At 36.9% G+C, this 24,087-nt stretch overlaps 1 protein-coding gene across 8 annotated transcripts in view; it reads right to left on the bottom strand.

The window, feature by feature from the left end:
- Positions 1-3,042: 3,042 nt before the first annotated feature.
- LOC141476651 (erbin-like) overlaps positions 3,043-24,087 on the bottom strand; it is a 104,083-nt gene continuing 83,038 nt past the window's right edge. For 2 of the 8 annotated variants that reach the window (XM_074165439.1, XM_074165438.1), the window contains exons 19-23: positions 21,887-23,405; positions 10,220-10,429; positions 8,941-9,033; positions 8,276-8,350; positions 3,043-4,174 (exon numbers count right to left, since the gene is read on the bottom strand). In XM_074165439.1, the coding sequence (XP_074021540.1) occupies positions 4,067-4,174; positions 8,276-8,350; positions 8,941-9,033; positions 10,220-10,429; positions 21,887-23,405 (2,005 nt within the window). In that variant the 3' untranslated portion in view covers positions 3,043-4,066. Of the gene's footprint in view, positions 4,175-8,275; positions 8,351-8,940; positions 9,034-10,219; positions 10,430-13,165; positions 13,292-14,155; positions 14,300-21,886; positions 23,406-24,087 lie in introns of all 8 variants that reach the window. The other 6 variants (XM_074165443.1, XM_074165437.1, XM_074165436.1 and 3 more) reach the window with 6 other exon arrangements.

The raw sequence follows: 24,087 nt of genomic DNA on the forward strand, positions 1-24,087 counted from the left end.
AAGGTCTTGGGAGTCTGGGGAGGTCCCTGCTGACTGGAAGCTAGCCAAGGTTATTCCAATTAACAAGAAGGGCGAGAAGGAAGACCCAGGGAACTACAGACCTGTTAGATCTAACCTCAGTTCCTGGAAAAATTATGGAGCAGATCTTGCTGGGTACTATCAAAAGGCATTTAAAGAACAAGGCAATCATCAGGCACAGTCAACATGGGTTCACAAAGGAAAAGTTCTGTTTAACTAATTCAATATCCTTCTACTATAAGGTCACCCACCTAGTGGATGAAAGGAAGATATAGGTTTTCTGGATTTTAGTGAGGCTTTTGATACCGTCCCTCACAGCATCCTTCTGGACAAGCTGTATAACTGTGGGATGAGTGGGTTCATAGCGCGCTGGGTAAAGAACTGGCTGAAGGGCAGAGCTCAAAGGGTTGTAAGTGAACACCCAGTGGTGGTCCTCAGGGTTCAATTTTAGGGCCAGTTCTGTTCAATATATTTATCAATGATCTGGATGCAGGAGTTGAATGCACCATTAGCAAGTTTGATGACAAAACCAAACTGGGAGGTGCTGTTGACTCTCTTGAGGGACAAGAAGCCTTGCAGAGGGATCTAGATAGATTGGAGCACTGGGCTAGGACTAATGGGATGAAATTTAACAAGAACAAATGCTGGATTCTGCACCTGGGATGGAGTAAATTAGCAATGGTATAAATTGGGAACAGCTGGAGAGCAGCCCTGCAGCAAGGGATCTGGGGGTGCTGGTTGACAGCAGGCTCAATATGAGTCAGCAGTGTGCCCTGGCAGCCAAGGGGGCAAACCACATCCTGGGGTGCATTAAACACCGTATAACCAGCCAGTCAAGAGAGGTGATTATCCCGCTGTATTTAGCATTGGTACAGCCTCACATTGAGTATTGTGTGCAGTTCTGGGCCCCACAATTTAAGGATGCATCCAGAGGAGGGCAACAAAGCTGGTGAAAGGGCTGGAAGGCATGCCCTATGAGGAGCAGCTAAGGACTCTGGGCTTGTCTAGTTTGGAGAAAAGGAGGCTGAGGGGCGACCTCATTGCTCTCTCCAGATTTCTGAGGAGGGGAAGCGGAGAGGGAGGTGCTGATCTCTTCTCCCTGGTATCCGGTGATAGGACGCATGGGAACAGTTCAAAGCTGTGCCAGGGGAGGTTTAGACTGGACAGTAGGAAGCGTTTCTTTACTGAGAGGGTGGTCAAACACTGGAAGAGGCTTCCTAGAGAGGTGGTTGGTGCCCCAAGCCTTGTCAGTGTTTAAGAGACATCTTGACAATGCCCTTAATAATATGCTTTAACTTTTGGTCAGCCCTGAATTGGTCAGACAGTTGGACTAGTTGATCATTGTAGGTCCCTTCCAACTATTCTAATTCTATTCTATTTCCACAAGAAGTACTAAACTTCTTGCTATAAACCTCTACTCCTACAGTTCTACCAGAGCCAAACAGTTTTTGTTAAAGTTTTTCTGTGATACGTACATCTGAAAATTAAGTTTAAAACTTCTGTTACCATTAAAGCAAAATACAATACAGTATAATTCCTCAGTGATATATTTAAATGTACTGCAAAACGTATACAAAGTCAGTCCAAGATCAGTAAAGAATCAGTTCTGCTTTTTGGACCTTTCTCCTTCCCAAAGATACATGTTATGTAGAAGACCAAGTTATTTAGGACTTGTCTGTATGCATTCCCTTTAAAAGGCAGTGTGAACATTTTGCATTTTCAATTAAAAAAATAGAAACTACTAAACAACAAACCTCATCTTAGAAGGGGAACGCTGAAGCCTGCCATTATATAGCTATGTTTCTCATTCTTTTCTTTGAATATTAACAGCACACAGAAAATAAGGGAATTTTATCAAAATACAGCACATTTCTGCTAATATATCAAAAAAAATCATTTGCTATGTATCCTATCAGAAAACAACTAAAAAGAATTAAAATATACAAAGAGTTGCTAAAGGATTTCAATTAAAATTATTAGAACTACAGACAATAAAATAATCAATAGTTAACATCTTTGAAAGAAGTGCAATAATATTGGAGTTCACTTATTTAAGTACTGCCTGTTTATTACCACTAGCTATGTATAATTCCTCTCTTCCAGCTCATTGTCCCAAAACTACAGGAGGCTGGTGTTTTTGCTAGCTTTATTAAAAGCATTTACTTTTGTACACATGGGTTGAAAAAAAGCTACTTATACCCATTTCAAACTACCAACTTATATGTAATTAAAAATAAACTGCAATAACTGAATATTGCTCCAATGACAGGCTAATCACTAGCCCTGATTAAAAACAGTTATTGGTCTTCTATGTCACTTTTCCCTAGTCCATAAAAACTGTGTATTAATTATCACTGCAGATTATGTAGTCTCTATACAATTACAAAGGAGAAAGAGAAAAATAAAGTTAATGTTTCTGGTAAACAAAATTAATAAAAGCATAATTGAATATTTTACACAGTAATAAGGAACAAAGGCAGCCTGTGGTAAATCACTATTACATTAATATAGTTAGAAACCCTTTAATGACTCTCGAGTGTCTAGTTCACATTTAATGTTACCTGTAGGAAAAGCCCTTTAAGAAACATCATTACAAACTCGTGGGTTGTAAGTACACCCTCCCTATACTACCCATCTCACCACAGCAATTTTCCATCACTGTTTAAAGTTTCACAAACTTGCTTTGGTTACCTAGCTCCATACATATGGTTTCCTTTTTGATTAACAAAGCAATGCAAAGGCCAAACAAAATCAAGATGACTTTCATAACCTTTCCTGCATAATTTACTTTGTTTGTGTTTAAAGGAAGAATTCCTTTACTGAGAGAGTGGTCAGGCACTGGCACAGCCTGCCCAGGGAGGTGGTGGAGTCGCCATCCCTGGAGGTATTTAAGAAATGTGTAGACGTGGCTCTTCAGGGCATGCTCTAGTGCCTGAGATTGTTGGGTCGTGTCTGTTTGTGGGTGGGTGTGGGGTGGTTGTGGGTGGTTGTTTTCTTTTGTTTTGTTTTGTTTTGGTTTTTTTTGTGGTTGGACTCGATGATCTCAAAGGTCCCTTCCAACCATGAAGATTCTGTGATTCTGTAAATATATATTGCAGGCAACAGCTTTAAAAACTGTCCATTTCAGTTTCATTTTAAAAATCTATAAGGTTAAAATGGAGTACTTTTTATAATAAGTATCACCATTTGCACAAAATTGGGGATTTCCATGGCAGAGAAAAACCTCTGGGCAAATTCCCACAGTACAGTTGAAAAGGTTCTGTATGCAAGAAAACCCAATTAAACATGAATTGCATGTGGCAAATGAATATTCAGTGACTACATTAAGAACAAATCCTGAATAATATCACAAATTTTTAGTTACAGTCTTCCTAAAAAAAAAAACCCATAAGCTTTTAATGCATTTTCTACTGGTAGACATACACTCCAAAACTAAACACTTTTTCTTCTTTCTTGATTGCAGATTTATATAGCAAATAGTTGTCTCACTTGACCTTTATTCTGTCCAACCAGCACCACATTCCATCTACCCATTCATCTATACAATGTGCACATAGCAAAGCCAACATTTCTTATTTCCTGTCCATATCTACAGAAGTGGTTTTAGCATAACACATTAATAACTGGTGAATAAAAATAAAGGCAATAAACAGCTACAGGACAGAGAGTCCTGCCATCTGTCCATTGGCTACAACCAAGGCTTGGCAAAGCCTTGAACAAAGTTTAGTAATGTGTATGAATTATCCAAAAATAAACCTACCACATGTATAAAAAAACAACACAGGTTTGTTCTTGGAGGAGTGATCCTTAGATTGCTATAATGCTTAAAAACAAGTTTATTCACCATATGAATTTCCAAAATGATTTCTTGAATGTTCTATACAGTGGTTTTTCCCCCTTTAACCACAAGTTCAGGATTTAATTTCCTGCACAATTTTTAATCATAATTCTTTTCAAGTTACTTTTGTGTATAAAAATAGGCAAAATATTCATTTTCCCATAAGTCTTTCAATGAATCCTGCTGGCTTTTCCCCTCAATCCACAGTATTTATGAAGAAACTTCTCGTACAATGATGAGTTCCACTGCATTCTGAAAAGTCTTTAGCAAAGATACGGCTTGTCCATGATCAATATTGATGAAGCTGTACCCATTAGCCTAAAAAGAAAATTTTAAAACTGAAAATTAGTCTCATATTTCGTGTTAATTTAATCTTGAACTAAGTTTAAAATAATCAAATTTTATATGAATGCAGACAGTAAAACACTGCAGATTTGCAGATTACATTGCTGATATGAGTTGAACATGTACCTATATGCTACAAGAAATTAAACTATTTTGTTAGCCTTGGAAGAATTTTGCCCTGAGGTTATTGAATATATTTGCAAATAACCAAGAGAAAGCTGAAATTTAAGCCATTAACATCAGACACTAAATTCATCAGCCTTAATAAAGCCATAGCACAAAAAGAAAATGCAGTACAAATGATACACAGAATCATAGAATGGTTAGAGTTGGAAAGGGCCTTAAAGATCATGGAGTTCCAACCCCCCTGCCATGGGCAGGCACACCTCCACTAGAGCAGGTTGCTCAAAGCCCCATCCAGCCTGGCCTTAAACACTTCCAGGGATGGGGCAGCCACAACTTCCCTGGGCAACCTGTTCCAGTGCCTCACCACCCTCACAGGAAAGAATTTCCTCCTAATACCTACTCTAAATCTCCCCTCTTCCAATTTAAAACCATTACCCCTTGTCCTGTCACTACATCTCCTGACAAAGAGTCCCTCTCTGGCTCTCCTGTAGGCTCCCTTCAGATATTGGAAGGCTGCTATGAGGTCTCCCCGGAGCCTTCTCTTCTCCAGGCTGAACAACCCCAGCTCTCTCAGCCTGTCTTCATAGGGGAGGTGCTCCAGCCCTCTGATCATCTTCATGGCCCTCCACTGGACCCGTTCCAACAGGTCCATGTCCTTCTTATGTTGGGGGCCCCAGAGCTGGACACAGTACTCCAGGTGGGGTCTCACCAGAGCGGAGTAGAGGGGTAAAATCACCTCCTGCGACCTGCTGGCCACGCTTCTTTTGATGCAGCCCAGGATGCGGTTGGCTTTCTGGGCTGCTAGCATTGCTGGCTAGCATTGCTACATTGCTGGCTCATGTTGAGCTTCTCATCAGTCAACACACCCAAGTCCTTCTCCTCAGGGCTGCTCTCAATCCATTCTTTGCTCAGCCTGTATTTGTGCTTGGGATTGCCCCAACCTATGTGCAGGACCTTGTGGCCTTGGCCTTGTAGAATTTCATGAGGTTTGCACTTAGTTTAAATACTAGAAATGGCATTTGTGATAAATTAAAAACTATTGAAGCTTTTAACAAAAAATCATTCATGGCATTGGGAGCCATTTTAGTAGGATTTTACTCCCCTTTCTGGCACTTCAATTTCTTCCCATGCTTTGGGTGTTCTCCTCTATATTCCTCTGTATCCTCAAAAATCCAGTATCTTTAATTCCTTATGAAGTATGTATCTAGGGGAACTCTCACCTTTCATGTGACGGGCTGATTTCACAAGGAGAGCATGTTATCATTCAGCAATTAAATTCAGACAATTTAAACAGGCAATCTGGTAGGAACTGATCCAACTTACCACAAGGCCTGCTACTACAGCTTGGGAGTTGAGACAGTAGTAATATGAAGTAGAAAAAAAGCTTAGAATACTTATTAGTAACACTAAAACCATTATATTGTGACACACTAATTCCACACCCCCACCAGTCTACCCCTCTGTGGAACACAGTTCAGACTGGATGCAATGAAAATTCCCGTCCCCCTGCCACGTCTATCAGTGGACCAGGTTGCTCTGAGAAGTTATGCAGTCTTTGTCCTTGGAAGTTTTCTAAGACCTTCCTGGATAAATCCCCAAATAACCTGTTCCGACCTACTAGCTGACCCTGCTTTGAGCAGGAGGTTGGACGTGAGACCTCCTGAGGTCATCCCCAGCATGAATTTTCCTATGACTCTAAGCAAGAATGTCATTCTTGGGACAAAAGTTTGGCTTGGCAAACACAAGCAAGCCTAAGTGGCCTGCAAAAGACAGAGAAAACATGGCTACAGTTCAACTCCTCAGGGTGTATTACTGCAAATTCACATTCTGTCTGGGTGGTAAAATCTTGCAAAAAGACAGATTTGTCCAGTTTAAACTGTTACTGCTTCTAGTTGTGCATCCCACCTTTCTCCATGAGCTACTGCCCCTTATATGGCAACAGAGAGAACCGGTTGTGCGCCTTAGCTGAGTTGCAGCTGCTTATCCCATCACCAAACACTTGCTGTTGCTATCAGCTGAATCCTTTGTTGTAAAGGCAGTGATTTTTAAATCTGTCTAGTGTTGCAAAGAAAGTTTTACATATAGACTGTTCAGAGAGCAAAAACTGGCAATAACCCTCCAAAATGTCCTGTACAGAATGTCCTAGTCCTAACCTAATATACGATGATATCTTAAGACTTACATGCAAGTATCTAGTCACATAGAATATTTTTATTATACATATGTATTAGACATGCATTATAACATGTGCATCTAATGCATGTTTTACAGATAATGTTGCAAAATCAAGCATAACAAAGTCATTTTGGGAGAGATGATATTCAGTCAAAAACTGCAGATGTTGTCTAAGTGGCAACAAGACAGTAGGACTGTCGTTACATTGTCACTGGGATTATCACGAGTATAAAGAACATGCTGTTACACAAAAAATATTGTTAGTTATGAGAAATGAAACAGCCTGTAATTGTCTAAGCATGCAAATGCAACTTCTTCAGCTCTTTTTCAAACTATGAATTCCTCATTAAACAAAAAGCAAAACCCAAGCAGAGCACCGGCATGACAAAAGGAAACTTCATTATAAATGTCACACAGACAAATGAAATTCCATAAATACAGGAATAAACCATTAAAACTGAAGTCACCCTTTCATGCATATTTCACTCTATAAATATGTAACAAATATGCTGCCAATATTTTCAAAGGTTTAACATGCTGCTTGTTCCTGTCTAGAGTGTTTGAGGGTTCCTTAAAGTTGTCTATATCAGTAAGAGAACTAGGATGTAAAGCCAGCTTTCTCTTGCCCCATGAGGAAGAAAAAGTACAGAACTATTTGCCATGCTCAAAAACAAGCTATCTTTTAGTTGGAATAACTTGTTCTTAGGTGTTTGGTTTTTTTCTGTGTGCTTGTTGGCTTTTTCTTTCGTTGGAAGAATTATGCTGTGTGTTCAGTTTGGCTTGCTTTGAGAAAGTTCACACAAGGTTGTGGTTTAATTGAGATAATAGCGGGGTTTTTTCTTTTTTTTGTGAGTGGTTTGCTTTTTTTTTTTAAGAAAACAGAAATGCAGCAGAGTTGACTCTATAAGCATTCTCAAACTAGTAACGTGGTGAATAATTAATAATTTTTAACAAGCTCTGCAACTTTAAAGGTGGCTATAGCACTGTTCAAATGTCCTGTTAGCCTGTTTCCCTAAGAAAGTAAGGCTTATATAATCCCTTTGTCCATTTCTTTGACCCCTTCCCAAATAATTTATAAGCCCATCAGACAAATTTCAAACAACTCTAATACAATAGAGGTCTGAAAGGTACTGACTTCCTACAGAAAAGAACTGCACAGCTACAGTCCAGAAGCCATGGCTCCTGAAGCAATCTACTTGGCTTGCCTGCAGCAGATGAGGCAGCCAGGAGGTACATGCTGTGACCAGACAGATATCAGACAGCCAAGAGGCAGCTTCTGCAAGTGCTTGCACATGTCCAGTCTGTCAGATGGGGGAAAGGCAGCAAAGACTGGCAAGAACTGCAGGATGGAGGGGGAAGTAAGAGTTGCAGCTGGGTACAGGGGTTGTGAGGGGCAACTGCTGGTGTTCAGACAATGCATTACTCAGAAAACTGCATGTGAATAGCTACTAGTTAAATAACTGAATGATAGTAAAGCCTAATGAAAATGCTCATGTTCCATCTTGAATGACATTAGCCCTGTTTTTTGTCTTTAAAAGTGTGAAAAATGTCCAGAATTTGAAAAATGATCCAACTGATTAATGCTTCAGCCTGCATCACCTATCCTAACGTTAGGTAAAAGAAAACCAAAAGCATCATCCCAGAATATAAGAACGTTTCTGGAAAAGATATTGGCAATCTATAAAAAAATGAAATATTCTGCTCTTAGAAAAGGTGCAAACTACAAATGAAACAGTATATTACACAGGCTAGTTAGTTAGATGACTACAATACCTGAATTATTTTATCTCCAGGCTGCAACAACTTAGACGCTGGTCCTTCTGGTTGCACTCTGGTTACAAATATACCCTTGAAAAACAGAGGTGGAAAACATTTTTAACAACTTATTTCATAAATATTGTGGGAGCGTGAAAAAGATGCAATTGAAAACATCTCAATTTTCCATCCTAAGTAGAAGAGAACATGATATTATTCTACAGATCTACTGGTTTTGTGACTGCCTTCCTTTTCTAATGTTAACCCAGGAGAATTGCCTTTAAAAGAATATTGAAGTGCAAATTCCGATCTGCCTTTGTTTAATTTGGCAGATGTACATGTCAAGATGAATTATCAACCACCAGAAATAAGGCTGTAGGCTAAATCATGTTCTCTTTTAAAAGGCTTCCTAATTGTAAACTCCATAATTCACTATCTCAAAATTTGTTGACTTATATCTAGAACAGTGCAAGAAACATTCAGCCAGAATAATCCTCTGAATTTTCATGTGACCACGGTGGTTGCCTACCACCTTGATTTTCTATAATTTGTCCTCAGTTTTCTCCCATCAAGCCCGAAATTTAGTGACTTAGCTTTGGGGGATATACATCTTTTTTAATTTGGTAAAAACTAGAAAAAAAAAATCAGAATGGTTTTAAGATGCATTAGTATAAAATACTCACATCATCTTCAGGTCTGAATGGATTCCCTCTACCACCAACTCCTCCTGATATACTAAATCCAAGTTCTGGATCCTTATCAATTCTCACTTGAATCTAAATAGTTACAACCAAAGTTAGAACTGGCTGAAAATGTGCATCCAAAGCTACCATAATGAAATTATTATTAAGGAATTCAGCTGAACAAAAGCTTTTAAAATGAAAGAAAAACCTCAAAAAACCTCATTTATCACAATTCAAGAGAGTATTACATCTCATAATATTAATTCAGAACAAGATTCCAATACAACAGCATCTTGTATCATTGTACACAAGTTTTATTCCAATATCGCTATGATTATAATCAGTAGTCCATGTAGGCTTTAAATTCAGAGATATTTAGATACTGTGTAAATGAATTTAGTGCCCCCAGCAAATATACATGTTCATATGAAGGAACTTGTTCTTCCCATTTCTTTGCTGCTACTAGGTGAATTTAAAAAAAAAAATATATAAAAAAGATAATCAAACCTAGTTCCTACTTTCACTCTAAGTTCTACATAGCCAACACTGTCTCCCCTTTCTCTTGCCAGAAGAGTTGACTAGAAAACTTATTTTACACAAAACCTGGATGTTCTCATTCTAGCACAGAATAAAAACATAGCTCTCAGTATTTTCTCAAAAAACAAAATACAGAGGAAACATCTTATGTCCACAAACAGAAAGTTGCCCACAATGAGAGAGCCATTAAATTGTATAAGAATTTCTTACCCATATCTGTCTATCATAACTAAAACTGATAATTATCAGGCATGCATCATATGCTTATACTTTTTTTTATCCTGGTTTTTGTTTAGGGCTGCACACTTCTACATTTGCAGATTTTTGAACCATTCTGGATAGCAATGAATAGATGCAAAGTACTCTAAGCTGTACTGCTACTTTGTATTTTTTTTCAGTTGCTACATCAATAATTAGTTGGTGATCAATAAACGTAGTCAGGAAATAAATTTCTATCTCAATATAAAGATGCAAGCATAAGTTCCTGGTACATTCTGTTAAGAAACTACAGCATTTCCCTTTAAAAATGTTCACATTAAAAGGAAAAAGAGCTCAAAATTAGAAGGAATGTGTGATTTCAGTAATAGAAGCGCACTGAGATAATATTGTCTTCTGCTGGAGATAAATTCCTATATGTTATTTGTCACCATCAACAGAGAAACAGTAATAAATGAAAACAATTTAACAATTCACTGCCACTGACAGACAGATGTCATATATTCAAGTTAAATTTTATCCTTACCTCTTGCTTTGCCAATTTGTGGCTTTGTCTTGAGGAACACTGAGACTGGGTATAGGGAGGTTGGTGGGCAACTTTCAACATCAGATAATCAATTAATTGCTCTCTAGATGGATGTCTTGCTACTGATGATTGAGGAGGGAGATGATGAACTTGGCTGTAGTTTGCCTGAGGTCTTTGAGGCTGGCACATTTGTCCATTTGTCAAAGGTATCTGAATAAAATGAATACTCAATGTCATACGTTTTATAAGCAGGAATCCTTAATTCCTCCTTTATTATTTCAATATTTCTCATGCTTGACTGCTTTTAATTCTAGGAACATTACTAAAACTACTCTTTTGAATCATGTGCAATTACACTCAATTTTCATCATATTCATTAGCTCTGACCTCCTGAGAAAAAAAATCTGAAAAACAAAAACTTACTTTGAGTGCTAATCACGGAATCACGGAATTGTCAGAGCTGGAAGGGACCTTCTAGAGATCATCTAGTCCAACTCCCCTGCCAAAGCAGGATTGCCCAGAGCACATCGCTCAGGACTGCATCCAGGCGGGTCTTGAAATTCTCCAGAGAAGGGGACTCCACAACCTCCCTGGGCAGCCTGTTCCAGGGCTCTGGCACCCTCACCAGAAAGAAGTTTCTCCTCATATTTGAATGGAACTTCCCATGTTCCAGCTTGTGCCCGTTGCCCCTCGTCCTATCGCTGGGAACCACTGAAAAGAGTCCGGCTCCACCCTCCTTCAACCCACCCTTTAGGTACTTGTAAACATAGATAAGGTCTCCCCTCAGCCTTCTCTTCTCCAGGCTAAAGAGCCCCAGCTCTTTGAGCCTTTCCTCGTAAGGGAGATGCTCCAATCCCTTAATCATCTTAGTTGCCCTACGCTGGACTCTCTCCAGCAGTTCCCTGTCTCTCTTGAACTGGGGAGCCCAGAACTGGACGCAGTATTCCAATTGTGGCCTCACCAGTGCAGAGTAGAGGGGGAGAATGACCTCCCTCCACCTACTGGCCACACTCTTCCCTACGCAGCCCAGGATCCCACTGGCCCTCTTGGCAACAAGGGCACATTGCTGGCTCATGGATAGTTTGCTGTCCACCAGGACACCCAGACCCTTCTCCTCAGTAGTGCTTTCCAGCAGGTCCACCCCTAACCTATATTGGTGCCTGGGGTTCTTCCTCCCCAGGTGCAGGACCCTACGCTTGCCCTTGTTGAACCTCATGAGGTTCTTCTCTGCCCAGCTCTCCAGCCTGTCCAGGTCACGCGGGATGGCGGCACAGCCCTCTGGAGTGTCAGCCAGCCCTCCCAGTTTGGTATCATCAGCAAACTCGCTGAGGATACACTCTGTCCCCTCGTCCAGGTCATTGATGAATATGTTGAACAGGACTGGGCCGAGCATTGACCCCTGGGGGACACTGCTGGTTACAGGCCTCCAACTCGACCCTGCTCCATTAATTAGGTCTTTGCTTTTAACACTTGCTTTACTGAGTTATCTCAATCATTATTTTCTGGCAGCGCAACTGACAGTATTGATACTTGGTTGATATCGTTATAGTTTGCACTTCTATTGCAAAAAATTTAGAGATTTTTGTAACAATTCCCAGTAGATCATACACAAAATAAGAAACCCACACAGCTAGCAGACAGAAATTATATGCTCTCTGAACATCTTTTGGTGACTGCTTCACAAGAAAACCTGAGCAAATTCACATACAAGCTTAAGATTTTAATATGAAAACTGTAATGATATTTCCAATAAATGTTATTTTGTTTAAAACACGTATCACTGATTTGATAGGTATAATGATGACAAACAGCAGTAAGGTACACAACTGTAAAGACATACAGTGCATTCAAACCATTTCACTAAGAACGATGCTGGAGATGACAACATTTCTTACTGAAGCCTCAGAGTTACTTGTTCAGCTCTGCACTGAGATGGGCAGCCTTTTCCCTCCTCACCTGTATGCCTCACGCTATTATCCAGCCTAAGTAGTCACTCATCCATCTGTATGATTCCCACATTCAAAAAATGCTACAGTCTTGAGTTACAGATTTTTCTGTCTACCACCATATCCCACTAGTTATAGGATACAAGGATATTAAAATACTCTGTTTCTCAATATTATAAATAACTGAAGTGTGCAAATTTCAACCTTTAACCATGCTATGTGAATGGACACATATCAGAACCTATTCTGTTAAGATTATTTTTTTTTAATGCCAAAATGAATCTTAGAAATGGTAATGTGTGTGCCTAATTATTTTTAGGTTATTTACAGATGAGATGCATTAAATTAAATTAATTTGATTAAATACTGCCTTTTCTGAAAATCTAAAGCATGACAGTAAAACTATTTTTTGTTGCATTGCCAGAGGTAGAGTTTACATAGGCAACCTATCAACAACTATGCAAATTCCCACTATCTAATGTCTGGAGAAATGCAACTGAAATTACTGAAGTTATAAAAAGAAAATAGATTGCTGCATCATAATAACTTACAACCATCTGTTTAGTTTCATTGTAGTAAGTCCTGCCTGTATAGTTGGTCCTTAGAAATGAATACAGAATGTCTCCTACAAATTCTAGTTTATCATCAGAATTTAAACAGATTTCAAGTTTGTTCCTTAAAAGGTTTAATCAGCTTCAATTTGGTTTCCTGAAATCATCTACCATATTCCAATTTCCACTTGTAATTATGTCTTTTGCTGCAAATTTCTTCTTTCAAAGACCCTGCTGAAGAAAAATGAAAACTATCCCCCTTCCTATAGTTATCTATTTTGTCTTCCAAAAAGAGGATGCTATTTCAGTTACGCCACCTTCAATATCTGAGTGAAAGTCAAATTCTGTTTCACATTTTAAAGAAGCCCCAGTTCCAACTGCTATCCCAGCATATGTTTCTACAAATAATAATAAATATATCCTTTCCATGATATCATGTAGATAATTACCTGCACAGCTATTTTCTTCATGCTGTCTGGAGGAATATCTTTGAGACTAATAGATGAGTAATTCTGCTGTCCTGAAATGAAAACCTCATCCTGGCATTGGTCCCCTGAAGTAGAAGCCTGGGGATGCTTTAAACAGAATGAAGCAGTAAAGAAGAATGTTTTCATATTATTCAAATTAAAAAATTCTCATGAGCAGCCCAGAATAAAACATTTTAAGGGCTTTATCGTTCTTTATCTTCTTTGATTAGCTAGTACATTGTTTATGTAGAAACATCTTACTAGCCAAGACACCACACCCATAAAATATTGCTGGATATTTACAGAAATTGGATATTGCTGGATACTTACAAAACTAGCAACTGCAGAGGTGTCTTTGATCACCAATACATTGATAAGAAAAGTCAACAAATGCTAAAGACTGCCTATTCAAGGATTCACATGGTTAAAAGAAGTCTTCTGTTGACTTTATCCTGCTCACTATGGATACCATAACATCACTCAGGATGCTCGGAGTTAAGGAGTCGTTTCCTCACATTTTCTTACAAACTAAAATATTAATTTTCTTGAATGCCTAAACTATCTTACAGTACAGTTTACATCATCAGAATTTGTTTGGGAGAGGAAAAAGCATAATACAATTTTTTTAAAACCTTTATCAACCTAGGTTAAATTCAGAATGGTAATCTCTTGTTCATATATGTACAATGAAACCAGACAGTTTTACATATGTTCAACCATCTATAAAAGCCAATTAGAAAACTCAACTTCATTATATTAAATTGAAAATCCTTATAATAAGGTTAAAGCATATCAAGTGAAGGCAAAGTCTTTGAGTTAACGCCTATAAAAAAAAATCCAGCACATAAATTATATTCTTTTTATTGAAACCATTGATCATATATAAAAGGCTAACTATCCAGTTTAAGGACACCTCTCACAGTTTATTCTTTCCCCTTCTATATATTGCAATAGCCTCCTGTAGGTACTCACTTGAACAATGTGCATAGCAGAACCTCTTCTGTCTGCAACACTCAAGGCAACACTACCCTGGCTGCCATGCAGATCCCTAGAGCTGCCATAATGAAAGCTGCTAACTGCAGCATAATTGGAATTAAAGGACCTAGACAGCATGCTCTGAATAAAGAGGGGACAGATTTAACACAGATTAGTGCAGCATGCATAAACCACAAGACGTTATACATAGACTATTACAAACATATTCCATTGTCATGCAAGATAAAAAAACATGCAAGAACAGTGCCACTGTGATGTATAAAACAACTCAGTGACTCCTATTTAACTTTATTTACTGTAATCAGAATGCAATCAATAGTTTACATGCAGAATTACATGTAAATAAAGTAATTCAAATGTTCATGTATCTGGAAAAACAAAGGTGCACAGCTTATCAAAATTTCTAGGTTTTCATTAAATTTGCAATATATAAAATATGTTGTAGGAAGAGAAGTTGGCAGTCAAGATACACACCTGTGGAAAACCATCTAATTACCAGTTATTTTTTTGTCTCATTTCCCCCCCTCCCCCCCATTACTGGTACAGTACAAATAAAAATTTACAGAGAGAGATTTGACTGTTTGACTGGGTTTTCTTGCTATTGCAATGCTGTAAACATCCACAATGCATTCTGGCAACACTTCATTCAAGAATGTGAACAAGCCTCATTTAAAGAAAAAGAGACTGGTAAGAAACCTTGGAGTCCACCCCTGTGCCACTGTAGGCAATCAAACAGGTAATGTGAGCTCAAGGACAGAAGTGATAGTGGTTTGGTTTTGAGCTTCATTACCTTGCAAACTCGACCTTTGCAATATTGGCAAGGGTAATAGAAAGAAAGCAGCAGACATTACCGTCTTGCCACCACGAACTTTTGTAGTTCTAAGAACAAAACAAAATAAAAAGACTGCACAAAAGAATAAAAGGAAAATCCCCCATGTGCCACTTGAGAAATGAAACAAACCTATCCTAAAACAGTGACAAAGACCCATGAAAAAATACAATCATAGTTAGATATACCACAAAGCATCAAAATCCAGCAAGTCCAAAGTTGTTTTTTTTTTTTTTTTAAAGTTCAAAATACATATCATTTGACTAAGGTACTGCAACAACTCTTACATGAATAAATACATTTTGGTGTTTCTGTTGACTACACATAACAATCTGATTTTGAAAATAGTAACTAGTCCTCAGGCAGACATTTGCTCTTTCATACTAGCTTTATCTCGTGAAACTAGTTTAATAATCAGTCACATCTCCGTATATTCATACTCTCCAGATGCTCTGGTAGCACAAACATTTGAAACCCCCTTGGAAAATAGTATTTACTGACAATACTTGGCTTTTCTTGGCCAAGGTTCTTGGATAACCTCTTGCTCAATGGCACAGTGAGCTTTCTTCATGCCCATCTTCTACACCTATCCTGTTCTCTAGTCAATGTATTTTTCAAGCTTCCAGACAAGTCTCTAGAAGCTTTTCCCCTCTTGGGTGGGAAAATTGTACTTGTACTTGTCTCTCTTCACTAAACATTCTATCTGAACTTACTGCTCCTCTAAGTTTCAGTCCAAACACCCAGATGAAACTGCTAAAGCCAGTTTTCCTTAGCTCCTTAATGTCTCTAAGTATCTTCCTACAACTCTTCTCAAAATATTCTATATAATTAGCCAGGTGGCCTTTTTCCCACTTGTACAAGCAACTCCCTGAAGTCTCCTTACAGGAAGCTCCTCTCGGAGGCTCCTATATCTCCACATCTTCTGTAAATGGCAAAAAGACAAATAAAAATAGAATAAATGCATGATGAGACTAAAAAGTTATTGACTGAAAGTCTCTAGCAGACCATCTTACTATAAAGATCCCTAGATCCAGTAGATTCACTCTTCTCTTAGAAGGACCCAAAGAGATGGTCAATAAATAGTGACAGTCTAAGGTAGATCTGCAATGGGGGGTAGAACAATTTGTAGAGGCACAAACTTGTCCATCAGGGATTAAGATTTCAGTTAACTCAGTTTAGTGAGCTTCAAGGTGATTACATAGCCTGAGAGTAGTTTTATTCAAGGGTTTATAAAATCTCCTTTCTTGGTAGAGGCTTTTTCCAAAGTACAAAAACTGATTGTGGAATTGATGTAGGGAAGAGATGAGAAGTACTGCAAAAACCATTTCTCTCCTTCTCTACATTGGGCACAGCATCTCAACACTAAATTAGAAGGAACCCACAAGTACAAACTGTACAGAACAAATACTATTTTAAATTATACAGAGTTGTAAGAAAGCTTTAGTTTAACACAAGAAAATAAAACGGTGACAAATCCAGGAAGCATTCTTCCTCTACCTATTTTTAGTTGGGAAGAGAGAAACTGAGACATTTGGAGAGTAAATGGTATCCCTCCTAATTTTGCTTCTCAACACAAGCACAATGAAGGTTGTACATTTCCTAGAAAGTTTTCAGAAGATTGCTGCACCAGAGAAGACACTTCCAGAAATATGAATACGCAGATGCCATAAAAAACCCCTGATTTTAATTCCAATTTATTAAAATAAATTAGAAATGGAATAAATGTATGGTCTAAACTTCAGATTAAATATGAATGTTAATTCCAAGTACCAACTGCATTCTCTACCTGATGTGCTACAGTGTCTTAGAGCATAATGGCATGCAAAATAATAATTCAAATATTTGAGGCTTGAAAAATCTCATTTCAGCTACTCTAATATACACTAACCAATATACATGCCATGTTCCATTATATTTTGCTGAAAACTAAGTTTACTAGAAATCAGTTGTTCAACTGTGAAGAACACATACTAAAAGCTACAATATATCAAGAAAAAAATGTATAAAGTAAAAAAGTATTTGGCATATAAATCAGGATTTGTAGTCAAAATCAGCCTCTAAAGGAATCAGTTTAGATGCAGGCAGCTAGTAGTATAGTTTTGGGGTTTATTTACATTCTTTTTGAATGCTAAGAATCAGAACATATTCTCTATTTTGCAGCTTACAAGAGAATTAACAATTTCAGATTTCAAAGGGTGTCTTTCGGGAACTGAAGTGCCTTAATGCATTTACTTAGGTGCAAGACAATAGTGGAATTTACCTAGAAGAATTCCTAGAAGGATAATGCTGTCATAATTTTAAGACTGGCTGGAGTCTCTCATGGCAATCCATTAAATTTTGGTATAGAAAGGAACTAATAAAATTCAAATATCTGCAGGGAACAAGACTCTACATTCTACTTATCTTAGAATAGCCCTAACTGGTAACTTAACTTCTAAGTTTAAGTATTAGCCTTTTAAAAAATTTATTTATTTTACAGTACTTCAAATCAATTGCCAGCTAAAGGTAGACATAAATAATCCTTTGAGGCTATATTAAATGTCTAGAAATCCCTTCAACTTTTCATTCCCACCTTGACTATCTAAAATTCTTTAGTTAAATTTGATTGGAAAAAGTTTGCTTCAAATTGATGCTTAAAGCCTTTCTGAATAAAAGCACACAAGCTAAAAAAAAAGCTTTGTTTGAAATCTTATAGAATTCTAGTAAGATACCAGTTTATCCCAAAGAAGAGGAACTTAAACGTTATGAAACTATTCTCCTTCAAGTCACAAGGGAGGGGGAAAAAAACATTATTAGGTTTCTTAACCTGCAAAAAAGCCCCCAAAAATGTATCTTCAGTAAGTGACAACATTCCTATTGAAGAGTTACATATGGAGAATTACATATAATTTGAATTCTACTATCATAAAAGGTTTGCGGGGTCAGAACTTTTGTTGTTTACACTCAAAATGCACAAGAATTTTATTCCTTTTGAAGTGTGATGTATTGATTTCTGAACTCCACAAAATATCATAACACATTGATGGTTCAGTAGTCCATTAAAAATCAAGAAAGAAAATAAAACTGAAAAAAAATTTAAAACTGACAGCTACTGAATGGATAGCATTCCTGCAATTTATTTATGTCTAAATATTCTTCAGGCTATGATCTTACAAACACTTAAGCACTTAACTTTATGTGTGCACAGACCCACTGAAGTTACTTCCCTTGACATATTTAAACAAGCTTAACATGGAAAGAATCTGAGGCCGCACCAATTAAAACATTTTTCTAAGTTAGGTATGTAGAGGAAAAAAAATAACTCAGGAAAAAAAAATAAAATTTGATTAAAACTACAATTCTCTATCAATACTGAAACACTTGGACTTTTTCTAAAAATAATATTAAATAAGGCACCATACACTGGCAACTTAGAGAATAAAACCACCTACTTTAATTTCTGAGTTTAATTAAAGAGAGCATCTGTTGTTTGTTCTAATGGCCAGCCCAGCCTAAACCACGACAAATGGAAAGTAGGAATCTAACTTTATGACCTCTTCTCTGAAAGCTGTGCCATTCTAGATAAATAGTAGATAAAGTAGATTAAAAATAGAGCACTTAATTCTAGATGAAATTAGAATTGAAAGCAAACATATTCCCAAGAGATCCACAAAAACAAAAATAAAGAAAATATACATATGTAAGGAAAGGCTGGAATCAGGCCCAGCAACTGTTTCTGCCTACTCAGCACATAGAAATATAATAGATATTTGCAGATAACCATTACAGATATTTATTATTGCAGTTTACGGATGAGAAATTCCTCTGCCACACAATAAAATGTGTGTGACTACTATTTTACACAGGTAGTATTAGTTTAAATTCCTAAATGAAAACTTTCAACAAGACTACTACAGAACACTACTGTGACATATCAGGTAGTAAAATTGGCAAGTCACACTCCAAAAGAAAACATGTTGAAAAATATTACCGAGCTTAAAAACTCACCTGTACACTAAATTTATAAGGTATGGGGGTGTGGCAGAATTGATGAGCAGCTTGACATTTAAAGAAGCCCTTTTCTCTATTCCACAATAAAATATGCTTTGTATCTGGTAAGCAAATAGTTTCTCCTGAATATATGCAAAATTTCTATTTACAAATAGTCTCATTAACTGTTTTCACCTCCTTTCAACCAGATAGATAATTTTAGTTGATCAGAGTATGCCCTCTTACATCTTGTCAAAGGTTACAAATGCCGGTTACTTTGCTGGAATCCATTGTTAATAATTTTTGCTGGACTTAAACTATCCTGTATCTTTCCTCATGCAAATTAAACTCTTGAAAGGTTTTTTTTTCCACCTGTATCAGGTAAAAAGGGCTAATAAAAAAACCCAAGAACTAGCTTCTTCAATTTTGGCCAATAAGCAGACACTGTTTGTTTAAGTGGGTTCACATCCCATTCCCCCAGTTACTAAATTTTATAAAAACAAAACCAAACAAGTACTTCAGGATTTTTCACAAAAAAAAAACAACCAAAAAACCAACAAAACCAATCCCAAAAAACCCACTACACACTCTTTCCTAAGAAGCACAGCATAGAAATAACAAACTTGATTAAATTCAATAACAGACTCTGAAGAGTCACAGCAAAGGTAATACTGTTAACCTATACAGTTGTGTATAACCACAGGCAAGAAGATATGAATTAAATATTCATCGTAAGGCTTAATTTTGTATATCTGTTTTTGTCAGTGTTGTATCTTATGCTTTAAAAAAAGAAACACCATTTTAAATCCATGAAAACTTTGTCAAAGCTATTTCCAATAATGCTTGTTCCTTAAATAAGTTCTGTAATTACTGATAATTTTTTTTTCCAGACTTCAAAACATTTCAGAAGTCTGGTTTATAGATTAAGCCCCCCCGCCGTTCATTTTTAATTACAGAAATATCTGAATATTTGAAACCATTATTTTAAAAGAACAAAGAAATATCGAGTGAATCCCTAGATTTTCCACATTATCATATTTGCCAGCTGCCATATAGGATCATATCTACATTTTTCACAGTTCAGACATTTAAAAAAAAAAAAGTCAGTCTTTTCCCAGAGAACATAAAGCAGACAATTATATACACGTTCACTTTTAAACCCATAAATAAGTCTCAGATTGCTAAGTAAAAGCTACTTTAAAACTCAGGGCCAGAACAAAAGAAATATACATATACAAAACAGACTTCTAGAGATCTGTTAAATTAGATGCACAGCTAAGAACTCAATAACAGCTATTAACAGCTGTTCCATATCATTCTAGTAGGAAACAAAAATTAAATTTTACATTTAAAGCGTGATAGAAAGTATGGACAGATATAAAAGGAATCAAGTCAGACAATCATTTTCACTTCAGTCAAGGTGACTACACTGTTACAGTACCTGAACAGATCTTACTGGTGCATTAAACATCGTTCCTAACATGTCAAATGTGGATTATATAGGCAGGAGCTATAAACAAAAAGTCTGCTGAAGGTTTCCCTCCCTATTCAAGTATTGCTGGGATTTTTACTTCTCTATTGTTTCATGTAAGATTTGATATGTGCATCCAGAACAGAAGATCAAGGAATGCACTTGAGTGCAGAGTTGGAACATGGTGATGTTTATGATCACCTCGTGGGACAAAGGGTCCCCACGCTACAGCACAGTACTGTGAAATCCTTAAAATATTTTATGTTGTACCTGACTCAAAATGGATCACAGGAACAAGTGTGCCTGTTGCACAGGCCTCTTTAAAAACAAACAGAACCCATCCCCCTTTCTATCAACAGAAGTTATGCAACTTCAAATAAACAAAACCAAACCTATCCCTCCAAATACTTGGATTTCCAAAGAAAAATCATAGTTAAAATAATTTTTTCAACCATCTCCAATTAAATTTCTTTAACTACCAAGGATATCAAAGTATTTAGCATAATCACAAACCAAACTATGTTCTTTCAAAAGAAAAAGAAAATCCATCTAGCTGTTATTATCAAAATGTATTTTGGCTACTTTATTTCCCCTCCAAGGAAACAGGATCAGGTAATGACATTCTGCCCAGCCCATTATTTAGTGATGATATTTTAAATTGGTTTAGCTGGATAGCACAGATTACACTCTGCCAGTCTCAAATTCTTTGAAGATATATAATTGTTCAACTCTACATATCAGCTCAAATTCTTGATAGCATTTACAGTACATAAAGAATCCTTTGCATCATCTCTAGTTATATCAAAACCTCCTGTGATTTCCTGAAATTAACAAGATTTTTAAGTGTTCTCATCTCAGAGCAATAAATATTCATTCAACAATCTGTCAAGCATCCAACTTCAAAAGACAACTTGCTTGGAGGCAAATATATGTTAATTATGGCTTTTGAATTCTTCAGCAACTGAAGCTGTAGACCTATACTTCCAAATAGATTTTACTGTTTTTCTTTTCCCTGTTCTTAAAGTGAAGAAATAGGGAAAAAAGACAAAAGAGAAAGATCAAAAAGTGTAAGGGAATATTTTAGTATAATATGAATACAATGCTACAACAACAATAAAAATTACCTGGCCTAAAAGAGCTGGTCTTGCAGTCCAGCAGGTCAATATAACATTATTTAATGTATTCCAAAGTAATTGGACTAAGCTGGCAAGTATGATGTAAAAACAACAGGGACTTTTGCTTTCTTTGGGGGAAAAGTTCATTTACAATCTACCATTTGACTGTTCTTACATATTCAACACAAACATGTTTATCTTTTTTACAGCAATATCAGAAGTACATTTTCATTAGTAATTAAAAGCAGTTCAAAACACATATTTAACTTATTCTATATCCACATAACAGAAAGGCAGAAAATTTAAAAAATTATTATTTTTACCTTTTCTAGCTTTTTAGCCTCAATATGTCGCAGCACCTGTTCTCTCCAGTCATGAGGGACTTTATTTTTTCCTGGAAGGTCTAATAAAGAGTGGTCAGAGTTAACCCTTGGGCTTGATCTCTTTGAAGGGCTAGTCCATGAGTAATTAAAGTCACTAACTGACATAGTTCTTTCTGGTGTTTCATTCATCAATGGCTGAGCGCTCTGTGGTCGGAGTACATTTGGACCATCAATGCTATACGTCCTGGCAGAAAGAGGTCTCTGTTGCCCAGACATTACTGGTGGAGCTCTTCCCACTGAATGCAAATCTCTGTATGTTACATAGTCCCCTTCAGGAACCTGGGCCCATCTTGAAGGTCCAGTATCCCCAACATTTATAGAAGCTGTAGAGGATACACTGCTCTGCCTTTGAAGAGTGCATCTGGTTGCTCCTGGGAGCAGTCTATCATTTGGTGGAACAGCCCACGCATCTATGTGTCTTATAGCCATCTGTTGTTGAGTGTTATACACAGTGATGGCTTGGACATTTTTATGATTGGATAAATTCCTATTGGCAGAATGCTTTACATAGCTGGGGATTTCTGTGCTGTCAGACCTAAGCAGGCATGAAGGAGGTAAACTGCCTTGTTCTACTTGGGTGTTTTGTTTCTGGGGCCACAAGGTGTCTTTCGTTGTTGCATTGCTGCTGTACTGAATATTATATTGGGGAGCACAGAACATCTGTGCACCACTTGTCACTGATCCTCTCACTACATTAGCACCTTCATGATTGTGATTTGAGTCAAACTTGAACACAGTTTTTGTAGAAGATACTAAATCAGATGACAACAGCAGCCCAGGAAAAACCTGCAAAGGCTGACCATACAGAAGAGTAGCAGATTTACTTCGGACTATGTTTTTTCCATCTGCACTACCAGATGCTGATTTTACCACCGAGTTTGGCTGTTGAGATCCATTCTCATTGACAATATCACAGGTTTTCAGACCAGTGTCCATACTGGTGATGTGAGATTTCATCACAGGACCACTTCTCCGTGGGGACAAGTCTTCAGTACTCCTTGAAACGGACAGCTCAGCAGAAGAATCACCATCAACTGTGGTGTTTTGCGTTAGTTCGTCTTTATTGGGAGACTGCACTGCTTCCTCAGGATGTCTATTTACTTTATTTATAGGATATTTATTTTCATTTTCCAAGTACTTGCTTTCTTCTTTCATATTGCTATTCAAAAAGCTCTTTACTGAAACTATTACCTGTGTTTGTAACCTTTCTACAGGAACTGGCACTGCCTCTTCACTAACCAGTTTATTGATATTCATGTTTATTTGGTCTGATTTGTGAGACTCCTCTGTAGGAATGCTTAGATCAACACCATTTCTTATCAGGCTTAATCTTTCTTCTATGCTTAATTCATATTCAGACAAATTTGTAACCTTCTCTTGCACATTTATTTTTTCTTCTACTGTAATGCTCAATGCACCTCCACTTTGCAAAAGATTATTCAAATTCTCATCTTCTGGCCTGGAAAAAAAAAAGGCTCTTAAAAGAAGTTTCAAAAGGAACCAACATATTCCTTTAAGAACTGTTTTAGAAAAATGAACCATTAACATGCAACACAGCCATACTGTACACACAATACAGGACAAAGACCAATACACAACCAAATTTTGTAATGGTAAGATAGCAAATCATAAAATATATTATACAGAAGGCTCATTTTGGCAACTCTTGTTTGTGTCATCAATTATATGATCATATTCTGATTTCAGAAGTTTAATTAAATTCAACAGGATTTAAGACAATTGTAAAGTGCCAAAAAGTACAAAGTGACAATAACTCAATTTTTTTTATCAAATACTTGCAAATTCCATGACATTTTTGGACAAATGTCTTGTTTCTATTGGCAAATTAAAAAAAAAGGCACCTTTTAACTAGAACCATAAAAAGAGAAATAATCCATAAGTCCATTCCTCATAAGTTTCTAAATGCTTTTTATAATTAAGTTAGTAATCAAATTTATCTTCAACATTATGCAAATAAAAACACAGAGCTTTTAAAATGGTGTACTAAAAGTGTTTTGCAGGAATAACAAATTATTAAGGATGAAATTATTATACTATATTAATAGAAAAGATGGGAATGATGTATTATATACTAAAATCGCCCTCTGAATTCTATTGTTGTCCTGCTTTTTTGTTGGTTT

The sequence above is a fragment of the Numenius arquata genome, chromosome W (genome assembly GCF_964106895.1).
Source record: "Numenius arquata chromosome W, bNumArq3.hap1.1, whole genome shotgun sequence".
Lineage (NCBI taxonomy): Eukaryota > Metazoa > Chordata > Aves > Charadriiformes > Scolopacidae > Numenius > Numenius arquata.